The 24,750-nt window shown below is 33.8% G+C and overlaps 1 protein-coding gene and 1 pseudogene across 1 annotated transcript in view; one reads left to right on the top strand and one right to left on the bottom strand.

Moving 5' to 3' along the window:
* Positions 1-1,595: 1,595 nt before the first annotated feature.
* Positions 1,596-24,750, top strand: part of NT5C2 (5'-nucleotidase, cytosolic II) — a 76,097-nt gene continuing 52,942 nt past the window's right edge. Inside the window, exons 1-2 of the mRNA XM_025039140.1 lie at positions 1,596-1,695; positions 19,907-20,026. Of these exons, the coding sequence (XP_024894908.1) occupies positions 19,926-20,026 (101 nt within the window). The 5' untranslated portion in view covers positions 1,596-1,695; positions 19,907-19,925. The remainder of the gene's footprint in view (positions 1,696-19,906; positions 20,027-24,750) is intronic.
* Positions 15,935-16,056, bottom strand: LOC112470230 (annotated as a pseudogene).

Raw genomic sequence — 24,750 nt, forward strand, 5'->3', positions numbered from 1 at the left:
TATTCTTTTTCATGGATGAGTAATATTCCATTGTATATATGTACCACATCATCTTTATCCATTTGTCTATCAGTGAACATTTAGGTTGCTTATATATCTTGGTTATTGTAAATAATGTTGCAATGAATACAGGGGTGCATATGTCTTTTTGAGTTAGTGTTCTGGGTTTCTTTGGAAAAACACCCAGAAATGGAATTGCTGGGTTATATGGTAGTTCTAGTTTTAATATTTTCAGAAACCTGCATACTGTTTTCCATAGTGGCTGCCCCAATTTATAGTCCCACTAACAGTGCATGAGGGTTCCCTCTTCTCCAGGTATCATCAACACCTGTTGTTTGCTGATTTATTGATGCTAGACATTCTGATAGGTGTGAGGTGATACCTCATTATGGTTTTAATTGGCATTTTCTGATGATTAGGGATGTTACACCTAGCTGGTCAATTAACCTATGAAAAAGGAGGCAAGAATATACAATGGGGTAAAGGCAGTCTCTTCAATAAATGGTGCTGGAAAAACTGAACAGACAGATGCAAAAGAATGAAACTGGACCACTTTCTTACACCATATACAAGAATAAACTCAAAATGGATTAAAGTCTTAACTGTAAGCCCTGAAATCATAAAACCCTTAAAAGAAAACATAGGCAATAAATTCTTCGATGTTGCTCTTAGTAATACTTTTTTGGGCTATGCCTCCTCAGTCAAGGGAAACAAAGGAAAAACTAAACAATTGGGACTACATCAAACTAAAGAGTTTTGCACAGCAGAAGAAACAATCAACAAAATGAAAGACGACCTACTGAATGAGAGAAGATGTTCGCCAATGACACATCTGATAAGGAGTGAATAATAAAAAAACATAAGGCACTTGTACAACTTACCAAACAAACAAAAAACCCAGATACCGGAATACAAATAAAGTGAACAGAGGACCTGAACAGACATTTCTCCAAAGAGGACATACACATGGCAATAGGCATATGAAAAACTGCTCAACTTCCCTTTATTATCTTTCATCCTGTCAATACCTTACACTGTAGGTACTACTGTTATCTATTCCTGTATTACAGATGAGGGAACTAGGTATAGTGACGTTTGATAATCCAACCAAAGTCAAACAATTTGTAAATGCTGAAACTGGGATTCCAACCCATCTAACATACTCCAAATCCAGTACTTTTGGTCATCAACGGGATTCAAGCGTGATGTAGGGGTCTGGACCTGAGGGGCCTAGAAGTCCATTTGTCTAGAAGATTCTGTCACTGGGAGAAAGGATGCCCCATTTCCGCCCCCTACCCACACCCCCCCAAAAACGGAATGCTTTGGAGTGTAGGTAGAGAAGCTAGGCGAGGTAGTCCGGGGCAGAAAGCCCAGGAATGTAAACCTAAAAGACACGTAAGGGCTGTCTACGTGCGTCATTCCAGAGCTGGGCAACAACCGACATTTTGCTGTTTGAAGATCCCCAAACCCTTGCGAGGGACCGAGGCGCAGGCCGACATCGTTGCTTCTCTCGGGTAGCGTGGCCAGGGAGCGTCGCGCGGGCCTGTTCTGCGGCGAAGCCAGGGGACGGAACAGCGCGCCGGTCCCTGGCCGGGCGCGAGCTGGGGGCGGGGCCTGGGTGGCGGGGACAAGGAGGGCGCGCGCGGAAGCGGCTGCGGCAGTTGCGCGCTGGGATTGCTGCCGTGCGGCGGGTCGGTGAGTGCGGCGGGACCCGCGGGCGGGAGGGGAAGGAGCGGGTGAGCGAGCAAGAGAGGGAGAAGGGTGCGCGACGGAGCGCGCGACCCGGAGCCGGGGCCGTCGCAAGCCCTGGCCCGGTCTTCATCCGGGCCGCTGCGCCCCTCAGGCCCCTCTCCGTCCGAGCGCTCGCCTGCGTACCCGGGAACTCCACACCGCGTCTCCGCACGCCCCCCTGTCCCGGGTCGCCCCTATCTCAGCGCAGCCCCTCTGCGCCGCGGCGACGCCTCTGGCCCCACGTCACGCTTGCGCCATTGTTTTCCCGCTGTAGGCTCGCTGGGACTTGCCTTAGCCTCGGAGCGCGGCCCTTCGCCTGCTCTGCCAGTCTCGCCGCGTCACCCCGCTCTTCTTTCTCACTGGTGGCAGCCCCCATCCCGCCCCAGGGAGACACCCCTTTACTAAGTTCTGCCTATTTTTTTTCCGGCCGACGCCAGGCGTCCCCCCGTCCGCACTAGAGGCCACCCTTTCTGCCTCTCTTAACAGGGCTTCCTACCGCCTGCGCGTTCCGGGTCGACTCCGGGGAGCTAGCGGTCGCTGTGGTAGGATGCAGGGTTGACGGCCTTTTAGCAAGAATCACAACGAGTTGCCAACTTGATAGACCGCATGCCAGTTTTGTCGTTTGCAGCACTTCCTGGAAAGCTTACATCGAATTGCAAGCCGCAATAAAAATATGCTTATTTCTAAATGGCTCCAAAGTCAGCTGTTCAGTGGCGGTCAGCCCCTTTACTTTTCTTGGGGACCCCTGAAGCCGGCGAGCAGAGAGTGAGATTCAGATCTGAGTCCTGAACCATTAGTTGCAAGCACAATTTGGGGGTTTGACTCCAGTAGGCGTCAAGCTTTTGAAAGCAGTAGGTAGAGCTGGTGTCAGATTTATTGTTTTTCCATGCTTTCGGCTTTAGGGCCGTCAGGTTTGAGGGTTGTACAGTAAAGTACAGTACTCTGCAATGCCGTGGCACCATCTTAGGGTTGTGTGTGTGTGTGTGTGTGTGTGTGTGTTCCGTGGCACCATCTTAGGGTTTTGTGTGTGTGTATGTGTGTGTGCGCGCGCGCGCGCGCGCGCGCCTGTCCTTGTGCGGACAGGTTCATGAGGAATATATACTGTTCATTTTACCTTTTAAGGCAGCGGATGCAAACTCCGTTGTGAAAGAATATTAAAAGTGTCATTTACTATGGCAACTTAATGTTGTTGAGGTCTTTTAAATATTTACTATGACCTTCAACAGTGGTTAGAATTTATCTTAAATGAAGATATCCAGGCCTGAAGAGGTTAAGTTCAGGAAGACACAGTAATTAAAATCAGAAATCCACATGGTGGGCTGAAGGTAGCACACATAGACTTTATTTCTAAAATACATTTCTATTGCAATATAAGCCAGTACATTTCAGCAGTATAGGTTGCTGTATTTCATTAATTCAGAATTAAAATTTTAGAATTTAATAATCAACTAATTTGTAAAGTGAGAGGGCTGAAGGAGATATTCTGCAAGGTTTCATTGTGTTTAAAGATTTGATTTCATTATATGAAAATTTGCAATCAGCTACAAGTTCCCAAGAGTTTATAATTGTAGGAAGATTTATATAGATACTATTAACCTAGAGTGTCTGCAAGTTTTACTATCTAGTGACATCAGTTGTATATGCCTAAAGAAAGCCAAGTTACATTGGAACATTATGAGGAATGTTCATTCATCTGTCTCTAGGGTATTTCTGCTGTTATATGGGAAAAGAAAGCACACAAAATGCACTACTTAATTTTAATGTCTTTTTGTTGCTTCACTCTTATTAAAAAGCTTAATTTGATGAAATAGTTAAAACCAACTTTCTCATATTTGGTTATGCTCTTTTCCAGTTCTTATCTAAACATAGTTTTTATGTAGTTATACTTGCTGTGTACATATTGTTATTAATTTTGTGCTTTACCCATATTTCTGGGATGTCCATGTATCTAGAGAATTCATCTTTTCATTTGAAGCAGCTCTGTAACATGCTTTTAAGCCTAGTAGTCAACAAAGCATGGCATACAGGATTTCAGTAAATTTTTGTTGAATGAATGTAATATTTCGAGCTGTCTAGACAGCATCTACGAACATAAATGTTAAATTCACAGGGCATATGTTAAGTGACATATGAATAGTAAAGGCAGGCAATACCTTGAGCCGGGAGACAGCATCACATGTTTAAGCCCTTAAATTTTGAAGTCTGGGTTTGAGAGCTCGCTTGTCACCTGTATCCATGCAACCTTGGAGAACGTAACCTTAGAGAGCCTCACTCAGTTTCACCATGAAAAAGAGAAGACTAGAACAAATTTCACAGGATTGTATGATTAAATGGGATAATTCCATTGAAGCAATACCGAGATATATTAAATTCTCTATGTTAGCTATTACTATTTTTTGGTTCAGAGTGGAAAGATTACTGTAGGTTGGTGGGATTAGGGAAGACATAGAAAGTGACACTTGAGAATAAGAAGATGCAAAAGTGGATATATTGAGGGTTTAGTGGTAAATGGTTTGGTAGAGCAATAGTACAACATATAGCTGGAGAGAAATTCTAGTAAGCTATAAGATAGGCTACATGGATTTCTTGCAGATAGAGCAGAATGAAGGAAGTAAGATAACTTTTTTTAAATGAGTAGTTGGTGTTTGTTTTATTATTTAGGTTCAGACCTGAAAAAGTTATTTGCTTTAAGGAAGCCGATACAGCAAATTATTATGGAGTGCTAAGGTTCTTGTTATGTGACATAGTCAATCTGATATAACTTTTTACTCTTTGGAATTTGTTCTTTGATTATCAGAGTTTGCAGTGGCTGCTATTTCTTTCTTTTTTAATGGAAAACAACTTTAGCAACAAACCAATAAAAATAGTGAAATTGCCAGCAGAGCAGCAAAACTACCGCCTTTTTAGGTAGAATATAGAATCAGAAATATTAAATTGACTTATTGTCAAACTATTTGTTCCTACCTTTTGTGTGACTCTCTTGGTTGGGAAGCATTATTTAGAGTGTGAAATGAAAAAGTCTGCTATGTCAGGGTCTGCTTGGAAAGAGAAGACAAATCTGGTGCCTGAAGTTTAATTGCTTAAAAAATATATATATATGTATCAATAAGTTTGTGGGTATTAGTATGTTTCCATTTCAGGTGTCCAGTGGAATATGTGTTTTAATGAGGTCTCTAACGTTTTAATTCAAATTTGTTTTAAAATATGAAATATTTCAAACAGAAAAAATGTAATGATCATATAATTATAGACCATCATATTTAGTTTGTGTGAGTCCCCCTCTTTTCTAACTGCGTGGTCTCTTTTCAATATGTATTTTTTAAAGAGATAAAATTACAGGTGCAATTAAGGCCTGTATGAATCTCTGCTATCCGCTTCCCCACTCTTGCCCTCTCCTTAGAGGTAAACACTATCATGAATTTGGTAATTATTATTCCCATAATATTTTTATTCATTTACTGATATGTATATGTCCATAAAAGTACATATACTCTTGTTTAATGTACATATGATTCCGCAACTTGCTTTTTTGTTCAACATTGTTTTTTGACATATATCCATGTTGATGGATGTATCTTTAGTTCATTTATCTTGATTGCTCTATAGTATTCTATTATATGCATAAATCAGTTTATTTATGGATATTTAGGTGTTTCTGACTTTTTTGCTATTATTAACAGTACTGTAATAAACATTCTTGGAAGTGTTGTCTTGTTTACATGTTCGAGACAGAATTATTCTAAGCCTAGGGAAGTCATAGATGTATGGTATGAGGATCTTCAACTTTATTAGTTAATGCCAAATTATTTTCCAAAATACTGAATACACAATTCCCGTTAGCAAGTTGAGAGAGTTCCCATTTTCCTATATCTTTATAAGCACTGATACTGTCAGACTTTTACATTTTAAATAAAATTAAATTTCATTTTAATTTGCTTTTCCTTGATTATAAGTATGGTTGAACTTTACATCTATTTATTATAGAGCTTCCTTTTCTGCAAATTGTTATTTATATCCTTCATTCTTTCTTCGAATCAGAAAATTAAATTGACTTATTGTCAAACTATTTTTTCCCCCTTTTTGTGACTCTCTTGGTTGGGAAGCATTATTTAGAGTGTGAAATGAAAAAGTCTGCTATGTCAGGGTCTGCTTGGAAAGAGAAGACAAATCTGGTGCCTGAAGTTTAATTGCTTAAAAAAAAAAATATATATATATGTATCAATAAGATTGTGGGTATTAGTATGTTTCCATTTCAGGTGTCCAGTGGAATATGTGTTTTAATGAGGTCTCTAATGTTTTAATTCAAATTTGTTTTAAAATATGAAATATTTCAAACAGAAAAAATGTAATGATCATATAATTATAGACCATCATATTTAGTTTGTGTGAGTCCCCCTCTTTTCTAACTGCGTGGTCTCTTTTCAATATGTATTTTTTAAAGGGATAAAATTACAGGTGCAATTGAGGCCTGTATGAATCTCTGCTATCCGCTTCCCCACTCTTGCCCTCTCCTTAGAGGTAAACACTATCATGAATTTGGTAATTATTATTCCCATAATATTTTTATTCATTTACTGATATGTATATGTCCATAAAAGTACATATACTCTTGTTTAATGTACATATGATTCCGCAACTTGCTTTTTTGTTCAACATTGTTTTTTGACATATATCCATGTTGATGGATGTATCTTTAGTTCATTTATCTTGATTGCTCTATAGTATTCTATTATATGCATAAATCAGTTTATTTATGGATATTTAGGTGTTTCTGACTTTTTTGCTATTATTAACAGTACTGTAATAAACATTCTTAGAAGTGTTGTCTTGTTTACATGTTCGAGACAGAATTCTAAGCCTAGGGAAGTCGTAGATGTATGGTATGAGGATCTTCAACTTTATTAGATAATGCCAAATTATTTTCCAAAATACTGAATACACAATTCCCGTTAGCAAGTTGAGAGAGTTCCCATTTTCCTATATCTTTATAAGCACTGATACTGTCAGACTTTTACATTTTAAATAAAATTAAATTTCATTTTAATTTGCTTTTCCTTGATTATAAGTATGGTTGAACTTTACATCTATTTATTATAGAGCTTCCTTTTCTGCAAATTGTTATTTATATCCTTCATTCTTTCTTCTGATGGCTTCTTTACTTTTTCATCATTGGTTTGTAGCCCTCTATACTAATCCTCTCTTAGTTATGGTGTTGCAAATATCTTACTATATGGTTTCTCTTTTTGTTGTACAGAAGTTTTACATTTTTATTTCAACTTTTTACTTGAAAGTTTTTAATTCTACAGAAAACTACAATAATAGTTCCATGAGTACATGTATAGCTTTCACCTGAACTCACTGGTTGTTAACATTTGACATATTTACTTTATCTTTCATATGTATATTTTTTTCCATAACCGTTTAAAAGTAAGTTGCAGGCATCATGACACTTCACATCTCAAAAGATCTATTTGACTATCCTAAGAACAAGGATGTCCTTCAAAACTACAATTCAGTTATTACGTTTAACATGGATGCAGCATTATTAGTTAATATCCAGTATGTATTAAAACTATCTTAGTGGTACCAATAATGACTTTATAGCTATTCTCCAACCCTACCCCTGGTCCAGGATCTGGTCACAGATCATGAATTGCACTTAGTTGCCATGTCCCTTTAGATACTTTTTTTTCCCTTTAGTTTCTCTCAGTCCACAACAAGTCCCTAGCTTTTTGTTAGTTTACATAAAATTGATATATTTGAAGAGTCCAGGCCAGTTTTGCAGAATGTCCCTCAGTTTGAATTTGATCATTTCCTCATGTTTAGATTCAGATGAAATGATTCTGTAGGAATAAGCTTTAGATTTTAATAGTGTCAAGTTGTCTATCTTTTATGGTTTGTGTTGTCTTTAATCCAAGAAAGCCTTCACTACCTTGATGTCATAAGACTGTTCATTTCTATTTTCTTCTAAAAGTTATATGATTTTGCTTTTCATATTTAGGTTTATAGATGCTGTTACTGTTTTGGCTTAGTCTACTTTTAATGTAGTTTTTAGTTAACTTTTGTCTTACATATTCTTTTTCTGTCATTGTATTTGTCATAAAATTACTAACTTCATAAGGACACGACAACTTTTTGTTAGGCTTTAAATCTGAGCCAGAATGTTATAGAAAATGAAAATCTAGAGTTATATGTTATAGTCTGAATGCTTTACACCATTTTCTTTCTTTCTTTTTTTTTTTTTAAACACCTAGAGCCCCTGGTCTTCCTAGGTGTTCTCCCATCCAAGTACTAACCAGGCCTGACCCTGTTTAGCTTCCGAAACCACCTAGAATCAGGCGTTTTCAGGGCGGCATGGCCATAGACTCTTATTATTCTATAGTATTTTGTCTAAAGTAATTTGTCTGTAAAGATGAGTATTACATGTATTTTACTAGTTATCCTTGAAAAACATTTGGCAAACTTGTTTTTAACTAGTCATGTTAGAATTCAGTTAGACATTTGTGTATCTCTAGTATACGTTTTAGAGCTGTTAAGAAACCATCTAAAAGTGTATAGGTTGAAACAGCTCAAACATTCTATATCAAAATTGTAAGAATTTTAAGACACATCTATAAGAATTTAACTGGTGTCACACTGTAAATAAGACCAAGATGTAATTTGAAGACTAAGCATTACCACCTTTAACAAATCTGAAGTCAGTAAATGCCATATATTTAGCCCGGAGTTTTTTATTTCTACAGTAGGTTTGATGAGATAATTTTATGTGGAACTATGAACTTTCAGGAAAAAAAGAAATAAACCTACAGATAGTAGATTGGATTTAGAATAAATAAGTTAGATTTAGGATAAATAAGTTCGACGTGAAAAAAATTATGAATTATACCTAATGGGTACTCTAAAATTTTGACTCTGAAAGTAAAAAGCTATTATAATGTTCCTCCAAACATAAAGTACTACAGTGTACAGAGTCTGTAGATATTAAACACCATGGGCTCTAGCATTATAAATAATAATTTATTAAGGTCAGTGTGTCAGCCACTGATCTTAGCACCTGAATCTGGAGTGGAATTTGGAGTGAAAGAAACCGAAGTGATTGTATAATTCGTTCAGTCATAGAGCTCATGAATGCTCGAGCCAGGTTTTGAACCCACATATTGTGACTCCAGAATCTGCACATTTCACCATAGATATAATTCTGTGACCTTGGTCAAATTATTTAACTTCCCTATGCTGTTTGCTTCATTGTATAATGGAGATAATAGTATCTAATTTATACTGTTGTGAGAAGTCAATTAGATAAAATATGTATAGAGTTTAGAATAAAACATTAAAAAAAGTGACCACTAAATAAATGTTAGCTATTATGTTAGCCTTATTAAGGCATTGAACTCATGCATGTCTCTGACTTTTTACCAAATATGTAGACTAAACCATAAATGTGAGTTTATATACAAAATGGTGGAGATACTATGGTGATTACTTCTTTCTGATTTTTCTCTTTTTATTTTGTAAGAGGAAAGATAACAGAACAAAGAGCAGGAGCTCTTTGGTAAGAGAATGAGTTATTTTGGAAATAAAGCAGAATTTACTTGCTTTTTAAAATAATATTTAAGAATCATTACTAAAGGCTCAAAGTATTATATATTTGCTGAACATAAAAACTGTTTGGCTCTGTTACCTTAATGTTTTTGAAAGTCTTTAATTATAGCAGTATTTTGAAGAAATAGGTGGCATACTGCATATCCTCAAGCCCAACCTTTTAAAATGTTTTCTTTACATGCTCTCATTTCTTTGTGTCAACAACCCTGTTACTGAAGATCTAGTATCACTCAGAAGCAACATTAATATGCTGATATAGAACAAATATATAGCATCCTGTGTGGTATGGCAGAGGTAATGGAATTCTAGGAGTAGCAGCAGTAGAATGTTCTGAAGAATACAACAAAGTTCAAGTCTTTTTTTGTATATTTTTGAAACATTGGGAGCATAGAAATTAATTTATATTTTCTAGTTACAATTTCAGACTAGAGATTGGAGCATGTTGCTTGAAGAAGAAAAACAAATTGTAAGGCAACAGGTACTGCATTTCTCTCTTGACAAGATCTCTTCTCTGGTTAATTTTCCGTCAGTGAACAAGGAACTCTGTTCTAAGGCCTGATGTTGAAATGTTAACAAAATATTACATTAATAAAGCCAAGAATCTTATGCATTTCTGAACCCCAACGGTAAGATTACACAGAGATTCATTTAGAGAGTTAAAAGGAATTTGTGCAATATCGTTGCATTTCCAGGCTTATACAGAATTAGCTTCTGAAAGGCAAAGAGTTCATATGTAGAAGTTTAAGAGTTATTTCTTCCTGTATGGATCAAGACTTGTTCAAGGAGCTTGGTGGGGATATAGTAGCAAACAAAATAAGTTTTACTCTCATGGAGCTTACATTTTAGAGGAAGGAACTGACAGTAAGCACAACTGCCAGTACATTATGTCTAGAAGTGTTAATGTGCAAAAAAATAATAAGCGGGGTAAGAGGGTAGCAATGAGATGTGTGGGTAGATAAGTGCGATTTTATTAGTTGGAATTTGTTAGGCCTTTGATAGGGCAACTTAGGACGAATGTTGCAAAGAATTCTGAATAAGAATAGTGAAATGAAAAATGAACAAAAACTGTTATGAACTATTTAAAAGTATTAAAACTATTTACTTGCTTACATGTCAAAGTTTAGAATTATCAAGGCCTATGTGTCAAACCTGCCTACTTCGTATGATACCAGGCATACAGATGGAGGATATAGCCTTAACTTTTCTTTTTCTATAAAATAAACTAGTTTCTCTAAAATAAACTAGTATATAAAATTACATATATATATATAATATGCAATTAAAAGTATTAAGATCACAATAAATTTCAGGTTGGTGAGAAAATTTGAAGAAACTGTTCAAAGTCATTCTTTCCATTTAGGTTTCAGAGCATTGTTCAGTGTTCTTAAAATGAGAATGGTTGATTATAAAACTTATAAATTTCAAGCTTTATATTTCAAACACAAAATAAATTCCAGTGAAGTTTAGTTAAACACTGAGTGTTCATATTTACTGTTAGCATTACCTCCTCTATCTCGACACACTTATTCCATTGAAAAATGAATATTTGATTTAAACTGCCATGTTTATTGAATACTTTGCCTGATAGACCTGTGCTACGTATTGTGTTTAAGTGCTACTCACTTATTTTCAAGTTAATTACTGACATGACCTGAAACGCACATTTAAAATGGCTTTGCTAACCAGGCTGCAGATGTTAAACTAGCCAAGCTCCAGATTGCTAACTAGGCTGACCCTACAGTTTCAGTTACTCTTTGCTTCCTGTTTTCAGCAGTTGCCTGGAGCTGTTGGAGCAGCTGGTTTCCCTTTCTTTGGGGGAGGGTGACGTTAACGGTGAAGGGAACTGTGTTATGTTTTGCCTATAAAGTATTTTTAAAGTAGGAGAGGATACTATTTTAAACGTTTGCCTATAAAATATTTTTAAAGTGGGAGAGGACACTATTTTAAATGCTTGAGAGTTCATTTCAGTTGTTACTCTTCAGATATTACTACTTTGCAGGCTGGATATTTTGTACTGAAACAAAGAATTATCTAACTACCACTATTGTTTGAAGAGAATTAAAATTTGAGCCTTTTCTTCAGTATTATTCACTTACTGTTATACCTTGCCAAAAAAGATACTCTTAACTTGACACTGTAAAGTGGTGACAAATGAAATGTTTACCCACTTATTGGAACTTTTTTTTTTTTTTTTTTGCCAGATGATGAAGAATCATCTCTAATTTTATTGTCACTGTGAAATATAGTTAAGCATTAGATAGACTGACTCTGGAAAGAGTTCCAAAGTCTTTCATAGTAACACCAAGATATGTTAGATAAGATCATAGGAAAACTGTCAAATGAGGAATTGTTTGAAGATAATGATTTAAGAAAATCTCACTTGTTTATCTTCACATAACTGTATAGACTTCATGGCAGATTTTATCCCATATTAATGATAATATGGTTATTTAATTATTTATGTTTACATTTTTAGTTGAATAAAGTTTGTGGGACCTTTGCTGAGACTCTGTATAAGTTGTATTTTTAAAATAAAATATATTTTGTTAGTTCATGGGTGACCCACGAAAATGCTTTGAATTTTTCCTGAAAATAATCTGAAGAAAGTAATAAAATTATATGGGGGAAATTTTTTCTTAGTGCAATTACCTCTAATTTTTTAGAGAACAAAAGGCCTGGCTTTAAAAAAAAACAAACCAGTTTTATGGAGGTAGAAATACATTCAATGATCTGCACATATTTAGAGCGTACAATAAACTTTGACATACGTATACATCTTGAAACATGACCATAATCAAGATAATGAACATCACCCCAAAGTTTCCTCGGGCCCCTTCCCCGCTTTACTTTTCCACTTCAGGCAACCACTAATCTGCTTTATGTCACTATAAATTAGTTTGCATTTTCTAGAATTTTACATAAATGGAATGATATAGTATGCTTTTTTTTTTTTTCCTGCTTTCACTCAGCATATTTTTGAGATTTATTTATATCGTATACCAATACTTCATTCCTTTTTATTGCATGGTAGTATTTCTTTGTATGGATTTACCACAGTTTATCCATTAACCTGTTCAGACGTGAGTTTTCAGTTTCTGACTATTAAAAGTGAAGTTGCTATGAATATTTTGTACAAGCCTTTATATAAATATATGCTTTCATTTCTCTTGGATAATTACTTAGGAGTAGAAAGACTGAGACTATAGTATCTAGATATTAAGTTTAACTTTTAAAGAAATGGCAGACTTTTTCAAAGTGCTTGTACCATTCTTATGTACTCACCAGCAATGTGTGTTAGAGTCCTACTTGCTTGATATCCTCATCACATTTGGCAGGATTAATCTTTTTAATTTTAAGCGTTCTCCTGGGCATGTAGTAGAATCTCATTGTGGTTGTAATTTGCATTTCCCTAATGATAAATGATGTCTGGCATCATTCTGTGTGCTTATTTGCCATCTATATCTTTTTTGATGAAGCATCTGTTGAAACCTTTTGCCTATATTTTAATAATTGGATTATCTTGTTGCACTTTGAGAGCTCTTTATATTCTGGATACAGGTCTTTTTATCAAATGCTTGATTTATAAAATATTGTCCTCCAGCTTATCTCCTCCCCCACAGGAGAGCTAGAAAACATCTTAATGGAAACACAATATAAAAATGTAATTTTGTTTTGAGTCCTCCCTTAGCCATGAAAAGGCACCTATAACAAATTGAGTATACAAACAAGATTGTAGAGACAATATTTAAACTTCCTAAGGGAATAAAACATTTTAAATATTTTGTATTATTCATATTCTTATAAACCATATGTACAAAACAGATGAACATGACTTGTAATGCCAACCTTGTGGTAAGTTAATTTATTGTTTGTTTTATTTTATATATATTTTACTCAGGCCTATGAACAAATATTACCTCCTCAGAGAGGCCTTCCAAGGTTTTCCTTTTTACAGTATGACCATTGTCATTCTTTATTTCCTCACCTTATTTATTTGACTTATAGCATATACCACTTATCACTCCCTGATATAATATTATATATTTGGCTACTGTCTGACTCCTGTACTAAAATATAAGCTCCATCAGATGGAGAATTTGTCTCTTTTGGTATACCTTCTCTTAATAGTGTCTTGAAGGGCAAAAGTTTTAGATTTTGATGGAATCTGATTTATCAATTTTTTTTTATTGAGTATGCTTTTGGTGTTGGCACTAGGAAATATTTTCTTTTTCTCCGCTAGAAGTTTTATAGTTTTAGATTTTACATTTAGGTCTTTTATCCATTTCGAATTAATTTTTGTAAATGCTGAGATGCACCTGATAGTACTGGCTAGAATAGGCCCTCCAGTACAGTGTTGATTAGAAGTGGTGAGATTATACATCTCTTTTTCCTGATCTTAGTGGGGAAAACAGTCTTTCACCTTTAGAATTTGTTAGCTGTAGGTTTTTGGTAGATGTGTGTTATCATGCTAAGGAAGTTTCCTTTTTTCCTACTTTGCCCAGAGGTCTTATCAGAAAAGCATGTTGTATTTCATTTCATACTTTTTCTATATTTATTGAGATGAACATACAGCTTTTCTCTTTTAGTCTGTTACTATGGTACTTACACTGACTGATTTTAGAATGTTAAATCGTCCCGGGGATCGACTCCACTTGGTCATGATGTATTGTTCTTTTATTTAATCTATTATTGGTTTGATTTTTATTTCTGTGTGGTCAGTAATAATGCCCCCAGTTTCATCTGATTCTAGTTATTTGCATGTTATCTCTTTATTTCCTACTCATTTTAACATAAGATTTGTCAGCTTTATTCATTTCAAAGAATAAACTTTTGGTTTCATTGATTCTACTTTTCTCTCTTTCCACTCTAATCTTCATTATTACCTTCCTTCTGCTGGGTTTGAAATTAGTTTGCTCATATTTTTTTGCTCTTCTAGTTCTTCAAGGTGTAAAGTTAGGTCATTGATTTGAGAGTTTCTTCTTTTTCAATGAAGGCATTTACACCTATAAATTTTCTTGTCACTGCCTTCACTGCAACCTGTAAGTTTTGTTAAGTTGTATTTTTTTTCCCATTTGTCTCTATTTTCTAGTTTTCTTTGTGATTTCTTTTTTGACCTATAAAGAGTGTGTTGTTTAATTTACACACATTTGTGAATTTTATATTTTTCCTTATATTACTGATTTCTAGCTTCATTCCATTGTGGTAGAAGATACTATATATAATTTCAGTTTTTAAAAAATATTTGAGACTTGTGGTTGAACATACTGTCCATCCTAGATAATGTTCCATGTCTACTTGAGAAGAATGTTTATTATTGAGTGGAATGGTCTGTATTTGTTTGTTAGGTCTAGTTAGTTTATAGGGTGGTTCAAGCCCTCTATATTCTTTTTCTTTTTTAAGAGGTAGAGTAATAGGATTTATTGAAGCGCAGTTACAGCTCTCTTGCAATAAGGGATACCCGAAAGTGTATCTACTTGGGGGATGCCCCCTGAGTAGAAAAAAACTGCTGCTTTTATATATCTCTATGCTAGCTATTCCTGGTCTGACAAGATGTGGTATGATGGGGCACGCCTCTCTCTGGTTGGTGTAAAGGTCTCAGTATGCCTTTTTCTGATTGTTTGGCACATCTCCACCCCATGCTCTGGGACACAGGCCGAAGCCCTCTTTATTCTTATCAATATTCAATCATTGATGTTATATTCATTATTGGAAGCAAGGTATTGAAATCTCCAAAATTTGTAGAGCTATGTCAATATTTGCTTCATTCATTTTGGGGCTTTGTTGTTGGGTGCGTATATGTTTGTAATTTCTATGTCTTCTTGGCAAATTGACCCTTTTGTCAAAATATAATGTCTCTTGTAACAGTTTTTGATTTAAAAGTCAATTTGTCTGATAGTAGTATAGCCAGTTCAGTTCTATTTGGTTGTTACATGCATAGAATGTATTTTCTTATCCTTCCAATTTCAATTTTAGTTTGTGTCTTTGGATCTAAAGTGAGTCTCTTGTAGACAGCATATAGTTAGAATATATATTTTTTAATTCTTTCTGTCAATGTCTGCCTTTTGATGGGAGAGTTTAAACCATTTATATTTAAAGTAATTATAAGAAAGTTATTTTTGCCATTTTACTATTTGTTTTCTATATGCCATTTTTTTGTCCCTCATTTCCAGCATTAGTGCCACCTTTTGTGTTTAGTCGATGTTTTTAATGAAATATTTTGATTCCCTACTCATCCATAAATTTTAATAATGTATTTTCATTTCAATTTAGTTCAGAATAATTTCTAATTTCTTCTTTGATTTATTATTCTTTGACCAGTGGGTTTTGTAGAAGTGCGTTATTTAATTTTCAGATATTTGGTGATTTTCCAGCTATCTTTCTGTTATTTATAATTTAATTTTGTTGTGGCTTGTGAACATACTTTGTTAGACTTGATTTTTAAAAAAAATTTGTTGAGGCTTTTTTTGTGGCCCAGAATATATATATATTTTTTAATTTTATCATTTATTTATTTATTTATTTTTAGGTGCGGCAGTCCTTGTTTGACCTCACAGATTGCAAGGACCTTGTCAGTTTACAATCCCTTACTTTTTATTTTTTATGCCTGCAACACCTGGTCTTCCTAGGTGGTCCCCTATCCAAGTACTAATAACCAAGCCCGACCCTGCTTAGCTTCTGAGATCAGACGGGATCAGGCTTGTTCAGGGTGGCATGGCTGTAGACAGAATATGATTTATTTCAGTAAATATTCCACTGGAAAAGATTGTATATTCTGCAGTTGTTGGGTGGACTGTTTTATAAATGTCAATTACATCAAGTTGGTCTTTTTTTTATCCTTAACTGATATCCTCTCTACTTATTCTGTCAGTTATTGAGAGACTATTGAAATCTCCAGCTGTAATTATATATCTGTCACTTTTTCCTTGCAATCCTGTTTTTGCTGCATATATTTTGAAGCTCTGTTATTAGATGTGCATAAGCACTTATGATCTTTATGTCCTCTGGATAAATTGACTTGTTTATCATTAAGCAATGGGCCTTTTATCCCTGGTAATATTCTTTTATCTGAAGTATACTTTGTCTAATACTAATATAACCATTCCAGCTTCTTTTTTGATTGAAGTGTTTAAATATTTTAAATTTAATGTGATTTTTTAAAAATATGGTTGAGTAACATTCTATCACATGGCTATTTTTTTCTTTTTGTCCTATATGTTCTTTGTTTCCTTTTTCTCTCTTTATCTTATTTTGGGTTGATTATTTTTTCCATTTTATCTCTTTGACTTATTAGTGATAACGTTTTTATGTTATTTTGGTGATTGCTTTAGGGTGTATGGTATGTATCTTTACCTTATCAAAGTCTGCTTTCAAGTGATATTATACTGTTTCATGTATACTATAAGGATCTTATAACACCATACTTCTGTTTTGCCCTTACTCACTTTTGGGCTATTGTTGTCATACATTTTACTTCTACATATTTTGTAAATCTCACAGTATATGGTTATTACTTTTGTTTCAAAAAGTTACCTTTTTTAAGATTTAATAGAAGGGAAAAAATCTTATATATTTACCTGTTCCTTTGTGTACATTGATTTCCATCTGGTATTACTTTCCTCCTGCTTGAAGGACTTCCTTTTAAATTTTAGTCTACTGGTAATGAATTCTTTCAGCTTTTCATATGTCTGAAAAAGTCTTTATTTCATCTTTATTCCTGAAAGATAAAGAGGTTTAGGTTGATACTTTTTTCTTTTAGTATTTTAAAGATGTTTCTCCACTTTCCTCTAGCTTCACTGCTTCAGATGAGAAATCTTTTTTTTTTCTTCTCTGTGTAATGTTTTTTTCTCTCTAGCTTTTTTTTTAAGTTGGAAATTCATTAATTTTTCTTGAGTATTTGACCACTTGCTTCTTTGGTAAGAGTTTTTCTTACCCTGACTTTAAAAAATTAAATTTATTGGGATAACATTGGTTAATAACATAAATTTCAGGTGTATAACTCTATAATATGACATCTACACTCTCCCTTTTGCGTGTAGCTGCTTTTTAATATTTTTATCACTCTTTCTAAGGAATTTGATTTTGATGTGTCTTGGTGTAATGTTCTTGTTTCTTGTGCTCAGGGTTTGCTGAGTTTTCTTGTATGTGGATTTATAGTTTTCATTAAATTTGGAAAAATGTCACTATTTCTTTAAAAATCTTTTTCTGTCTTCTCTCTCCTTTTCTTTGTGGCCTTCAATTACATGTATATTAAGCTGCTTGAAACCATTGCACAGCTCACCAATGCTCTGTTATTGTTTTTTTTTAGTCTTTTTTCTGTTTTAGTTTGGATAGTTTCTATTCACTGATCTTTAATGTTTAATCTGCCATTGATCTTATCCAGGGTATTTCTCTTCTCATACTGTGGTTATCATTTCTAAATGTTTGATCTGGGTCTCTTATCTTTCATGCTTGTACTTATCATTTTCAATCTTCCAGTTTTTTTGAACATGTGAAATTTGTTTAATTATAAATTATGTATTAAATGATGTGTTATTTGCATTACTTTTATTTGAATTAATTTTATTCAATTTAACATCTTCGAGTACTAATGCTGTCTGTCATCTGTGTCACGGGTTTGTTTCTCCTCATTATGGATATTTTCCTGTTTCCTTGAATGCTGTTACTTTTTGATTAGATGCCAGATATTATAAATTTTACCTTTTGGGTGCTGGATATTTTTGTATTCCTATGAATATTCTTGAGCTTTGTTTTTCGACATGATTAAATTACTTGGAAGCAGTTTGATCCTTTAAGGTTTTGCTTTTAATCATTGGTAGGCAGGACCAGAGCAGTGTTTAGGTAATTTTGCCCTATGACAGTCACAAAAACCTTCCAACTACTTTACTTTGTAAATGATGAGGTTTTTTATACTGGCTGATTGGGGCAGGAACTATTTCCAGCCTGTGTGACCTTCAGGGATTGTTCCCTTTAAATGTTTTGGCTGGTTCTTTTTCAGGCTTCAGATGGTTTCTTCACCCATATGTGTGCTAATCAATACGCAAGTCAATATGCAAAAAAGATTAGGGGGTTTACCTTGTGCAGATCTCTTTAATTTTTAAAAATAAGAGGTAGAATTTTATGGATGCTGTTTGAGATTTTTAAAAATTTGAATGTTTACAGAATGAAAAGGCAGCTACTGAATGGGAGAAGATATTTGCTTATACATCTGATAAGGGGTTAATATCCAAAATTTATAGAGAACTTATAGAACTCAACACCAAAAAAAAAAAACCCCAACAGTCCAATTAAAAAATGAGTAGAGGACCTGAATAGGCATTTCGCCAGAGAGGGCATAGAGATGGCCAGTGGACATATGAAAGGACTCTCAACGTCATTAATCATCAGAGAAATGCAAATTAAAACCACAATGAGATATCACCTCACCTGTCAGAATGAGTATCATCAGTAAATCAACAAACAGGTGTTGGCAAGGATGTGGGGAAAAGTGAATGCCTGTGCACTGTTGGTGGGATTACAAATTGGTACAGCCACTATGAAAAATAGTTTAGAGTTTCCTCAAAAAATTAAAAATAGAACTGCCTAATGACCCAGCAATTGCACTTCTGGGTATTCATCCAAAGAAAACCAAAACACTACTTCGAAGGGACATGTGCATCCATATGTTCGTTGTAGCATTATTTACAACAAGATTCGGATGCAACCTGGGTGTCCATCAGTAGATGAATGGATAAAGAAGAGGTGGTACATTTATACAATGGAATATTACTCAACCATAAGAATAATAAAGGCTTACCTTCTTTAACAACATGGATAGACCTAGAGGGTATTGTGCTAAGTGGAGTAAGTCAGGCAGAGACAAATGTCATGTGATTTCACTTATATGTGGAATCTAGAGAACAGGATAAATGAAGAAGCAAAACAGAATGAAGCTCATAGAGCATTTTGATGGTTGCTGGATTAGGGTGGAGTTGGGGATGAGTGAAGTGGGGAGGGGATTAAGAGGTGCAAAATGGTAGTTATAAATTAGTCATAGAGATGTAGAGTGTAACATGAGGAATATAGTAGTATTGTAATAAATATGCATAGTGTCAGATGGGTACTGGATTTATCAGGATGATCAATTTGTAAGTAATGTAAATGTCTAATCGCTGTGTCGTACACCTGAAAATAATATAATGTCAACTAATTGAAAAATAAAATATTTTTTAAAATTGTTGATACATCTTTTAAAAAAATTAACTGAAAATTATGTATTTCCACAAATCTGTGGTCTCAGTTCCTTTTCTAGAATTTAGAATTAAGGTTAGGTATTATTGACTGTTATGCTTAGTTATTTAGAAGTGATGCATATTATCTTTATAGAAGTAATATGAAATTATTTTTCTAAATTTACATAGTTTAGAAATGTCAGTATATTTTTCAGTAAATTTACCATGTTCAATATATTTAAATAGATAATTATATCAGGCAATTTGCAAGCTTAGAGTATTTCTGAGTTTTTAAAAAAATCAGATATCAGCATAAAGATACCAACATTAAGCTACTAAATTACAGTACTGATTTTCTTTTCTAGAATTCAGCATACAATTAAAATGACAACCTCTTGGAGTGATCGGTTACAGAATGCAGCAGATATGCCTGCTAACATGGATAAGCATGCCCTGAAAAAGTATCGGCGAGAAGCCTATCATCGGTGAGTGTTTTGTGTTTTAATCCTCAAAACAGCTATATAAAGTGGGTACATATTATCTTCATTTTGCAGATGATTAAGTTAACGTACAGAGAAATTAGAATAAATTCCCTAGATCATATCGGTAGTTTATGGTTCAAACCCAGTCCAAAGTCCAGCCTTTTAACCACTAGTACATTAAACTGCTGCTGCTGACTTATTTAATATTTCTCGCTGCTGCTTATTAATAAAAGTCACTAAGGACACAGTTTTCAGCTGCTGGAAAATTGTCCCTTAGTAAGACTGAAATACTTAATTGACATTTACTACAAACATTATAATTTTGAACTAGATTTTTTAAATTGTGTCGGCTCCTGCATGTTAGATTAAATGTGAGCAACTCTGGGTATTAGCAGTATTTTTTTATATTAAGACTTTAAAATTTTCTCTAACTCATTTTCTCCTTAAGTGTTTAAAATGTATTTTCAGTTTATTTGCCACTTTTAATAAATTCAATTCAATGGTTGCTTCTACCTAAATCTTAAGTAGCTAAGATACTTGGAAATAGGTACTGCATTTAGGAATCATTTGTTTTTAGAAGTTAGAAGTTTATACTTTCTGTGAATTTATAGAATAGAAAGATCTGGGCTCTACTAGAACTATCTTTGCCTCCCATTCTGAGGAAAGCCAGGAATCAGTAGAAATGCTGGTGTATTGGTTGTGCTGAAAAGTTGCATGGAAACTCCAGGAAGTCTGCAACAACTCATAATTACTCATCTGTTTTTAGGCTACAGGAAAGAGGAAATACTTTTAAAATCTTTCCGGAAAGATGTCTAAACTTGTTTATACAGATAAGTTAAAATAATTCTGACAAAAAAATTATTCTGATTCCATTCTTCTCTGTATGGAAAGCTAGGTCCAAATTAGGTAAAATTTTAGTATTTCAGGAGAATTAATATCTTGAAGGAAATAGTTACTTGATAGTGAATGTTTTTAAAGTTAATTATTGTATCAATAGTTGGTTTTTAAAGTAGGCTGGTGACATTTCCCTGATGGTAGGTCTCTTACTATGTAGCTTTTTAAAAACTTACTATAATATTAATATTTATATTATGAAAAAAATAATGTAAGGATAAATATTATAAGTATTACTTGTACTACATAATAATCTTTTGAAAACTGTTGAGATAATTTGATAAAAAAGACTTTCAAAATAAAAATCTTTATATTCAAATCAATTCATGATATGTACAAACTTTTATCACTTTTTCTGATAACTTTCTAGCCAACCTGTGTCACATTCTTAAAAGGTTGCAAATAGTGAACCCTGACCCTCCCAAAATGTGCTAATTTTTGTACTCTGAGTTTAAAACATGAGTACTGCCTTTTCCAAATTCCAAATAATCTTTTATTCTGCTTTTTCTTTTTGTTTGTTATATTTATTGAGAACACTCATATTTTCTTGATTTGATTTGGTCAAAGGAGTTTTATGTTTTCTTTGCACCCAAAACAATTTCAAGTATTTGTTGAAAGGGTTGAAAAACAGCTTCATGCAATGGAAACCATTATTTTTCGCTTCATCCAGCACATTTTTATATTTCACATACTACTCTCTTGGAGCTCAAAAATGTGACCTAAATTAAACATGTGGGCTAACAAACAAATCTCTGTCTTGGCAAGGTAGAAGCCCTAATCCATCCCACTCTAGGCAGTATACCTTTTTACCTTGTTTTATGGCCTCCACAGTTTTTTGATCACTTAGCGATGCAAATCTACCAGGAAAAGAAAGATAAGACATATTTATACTAGTGTTATGCTCCACTGAACCAAAAAATTTAATTTATATTGAGTTTTGTACATAATTTTAATAATCAACATCTACAGGAAATGCACACAATTGTATTTATCTCCTTTAAAAATGTGAAAGTCTTAAGAGTCATATACAGAATATATTTATGATACATTGGGTGTAGGAACGTTCGTGAAGATGACAAAATACAAGATTATAATGTTGTCTCTGAAATCAGTTCTAAGCAATGAAAAAAGTAAACAATTGGAGCCAGAGTCAGAAGAGCTGGGTTCACATTTTGTGAAATTGTGATCTTGGGTTGTGGAGGGAGGCCATTTTGCCTCTCTGGGTAGTGGTTTCTTCATTTGTAAAGAGTTAGGATTAAATAAGTTTCTTCTAACTTCGAAAGCTCTATACTCAATAAAAAAAATTTTTTTTTTGCTTTGAACTTAATAATTATCAATTAATAATTGCTTACTTGGGAGCTTAGCTTATGTTCCACAACTGCACGTTAGAATCTTTAATCAGCTGATCCACAAGTGAAAACAGGCTGAGCATTTACTGAACAAACTCCCAGTCCTGGTCATAATTTCAACACTCATGACAATTCTCTGGTGTGTGTTTATTCAAAAGAAACAAGATATTTCGTAACAAATTTAACTCTATTAAGTAGAAATATCAGACTATGTAGCATTTCTAGATGTTTAGGCTGCTGTTTGTTACTCCTTAAACCCTGAAAAAGTAAAAACATTTCAGGGTCATCAAGGCATGAAGACTCAAAATCAGTCAGTGGTACTAATGATTCTCTGTAATATATGAGACATGTTGCTAGATAAGTGTAAATTAAAGTGTAAAACAGAGTGTTTATGTGTATCTGTATAAATAAAACAACATATGCAGTTGGGAGAGATTTATGTATAGAAAGGTGTTTTATACTTTCTGTTCAATTATTTGCTTAGTCTTCATTCTGTAAAGTGTATATTTGGTTATGATGTAACATTTATTCATGGAAACAAGGGCTAGAATTATGCAATGAAGAGAGATCATCTAGTAAACATCAAGTGTCCTAATTGCATTTAGTATGTCATAGCCTGAGTGTACTACTGACTCATTTGGAATGATATTTCCTGGAAGATTTTAGACAGGCTTTGCACCCTACATTCTTCATATAATTGAGTGCAATCGGAAATAATAGAAACAATAGTAAAAGCATCTTCAAAGGTTTGAATTTTTTAGATCATTTGAAACTTTTCTTTTTATTGTGGTAGAGTATACAAAACACGAAATTTACCATCTTAACCATTTTTAAGTGTACAGTTCAGTGGTTTTAAATACATTCATATTGTTGTGCAGCCACATCACCACCATCCATAACCATACCTCTTTCATCTTATAAAATTGGAACTCTATACCTATTAAACAGTAACTCCCCATTCGTCCCTCTCTCCAGCCCCTGGCAAACAACCACCATTATACTTTCTGTCTATGATTTTGATTATTCTAAGTACCTCATATAAGTACAATCATACAACATTTGTCTTTTTGTGACTGGTTTATTTCACTGAACCTTATGTCATCAAGGTTTATATTGTAGCATATTACAAAACTTTTAACATAAAAAATTGGGTTCTTGAACTCTTATAGATATTTGCTTTTGTTAATTAAAAATTTTAAATAGAAACCTTTTAGAAGACATTTATTTTAGTTTTCTAGTTAAGTCAATTAAGAGTATTCTGTTTCCAGGGCTTTTATTAAAGACATTTATCAGAGTTGGTAATTTATCATTGACTAAATCAGGCAGACTCTTGTGATCTTTTATCATAAACTGCACATCGTATGTGATGTCTTAGAATTCACTTTTAGAAGAAGCTAAATATTTTTAGTTAAATAAATAAACATCTAACTTCTAGCCTTTTTCTTGCTTAATATTAGTCCTAAATTTCAAAATGGAAATGATGTGTCATTATTAAGAAACTAGCCTTAAGAATGTATGACTTGTTTTTTTACTTCCTTATTATGGTTGTTGAGTATTCTAAGCTTGATGGTAATCATCACGCCAAACCCTTCATTGAAATATATTTTGCTGTGTGGTTGGAAGATAGGCAGAGCTGCTCAGATGTTATAGTGCCTTGAAGGAGGCAGGTTATGCAGTTATCTCTTAAACAGTTCTTTGTTTAACACCTAGATTCTAATAGTGATCAGTATAGATTAGAATTTGTATCTACTAAATCCCAGAATGGAACAATTAAATTTTTCATCTCATCTCCATGTCGACTGTGCCCAGGATGCTGAAGTGAGGTAGTTTTGCCCTTTTAAAGTTTTGATGATTATAGTACAGAAGAATTTCTGTGAGTTGACTTTCTTAATGAAAACAGCTTATGAATTCAGCAGTGGTGTTTATCATGTTGTACTGAAATTTGATAAGTAATTGGGCTTGTGAAGTTTTGGTTAACCAGTTTTTTGCCTTATTTTAAAAGATATAATCACTTTGTATTTAAAGTTCTTTATACATATATCTGAAATTATTTTTTAAATTGAAATTTAGGCTTCTAAAGCCACACCAGTCTTTATTTAAACCTGCTGAATAATAGTTTCTTCTCCAATAAAAATAAATTTGTTATATATGTTTAAGGGATAAGAAGGAATTTGTATACTTATATAAAATTATTTTGTAATACCTGTAGCTTGGCGCACTAGTAGAATTAGAAATGATGATTTTTTTAAACCTCAAATTAAAGGCAGGTATCAGATTCTGGGTAGAGACTGCCAGTTTGATAAATTTTAATTTATTTCTCTCTTAACCACTGATAGATATCACATGAATGTCATTCAGCCTTTTAGTTATGTTATCAATCAAACTATTTAACCTGTCATTTTAGCATGGATTCAAATACTCAAATGGATAAGTTGTTAAAATTTCTATAGCCATTTTATAAATTGAAAATCACATGGAAAATAC

This window comes from Pteropus alecto, unplaced genomic scaffold (genome assembly GCF_000325575.1).
Source record: "Pteropus alecto unplaced genomic scaffold, ASM32557v1 scaffold177, whole genome shotgun sequence".
Lineage (NCBI taxonomy): Eukaryota > Metazoa > Chordata > Mammalia > Chiroptera > Pteropodidae > Pteropus > Pteropus alecto.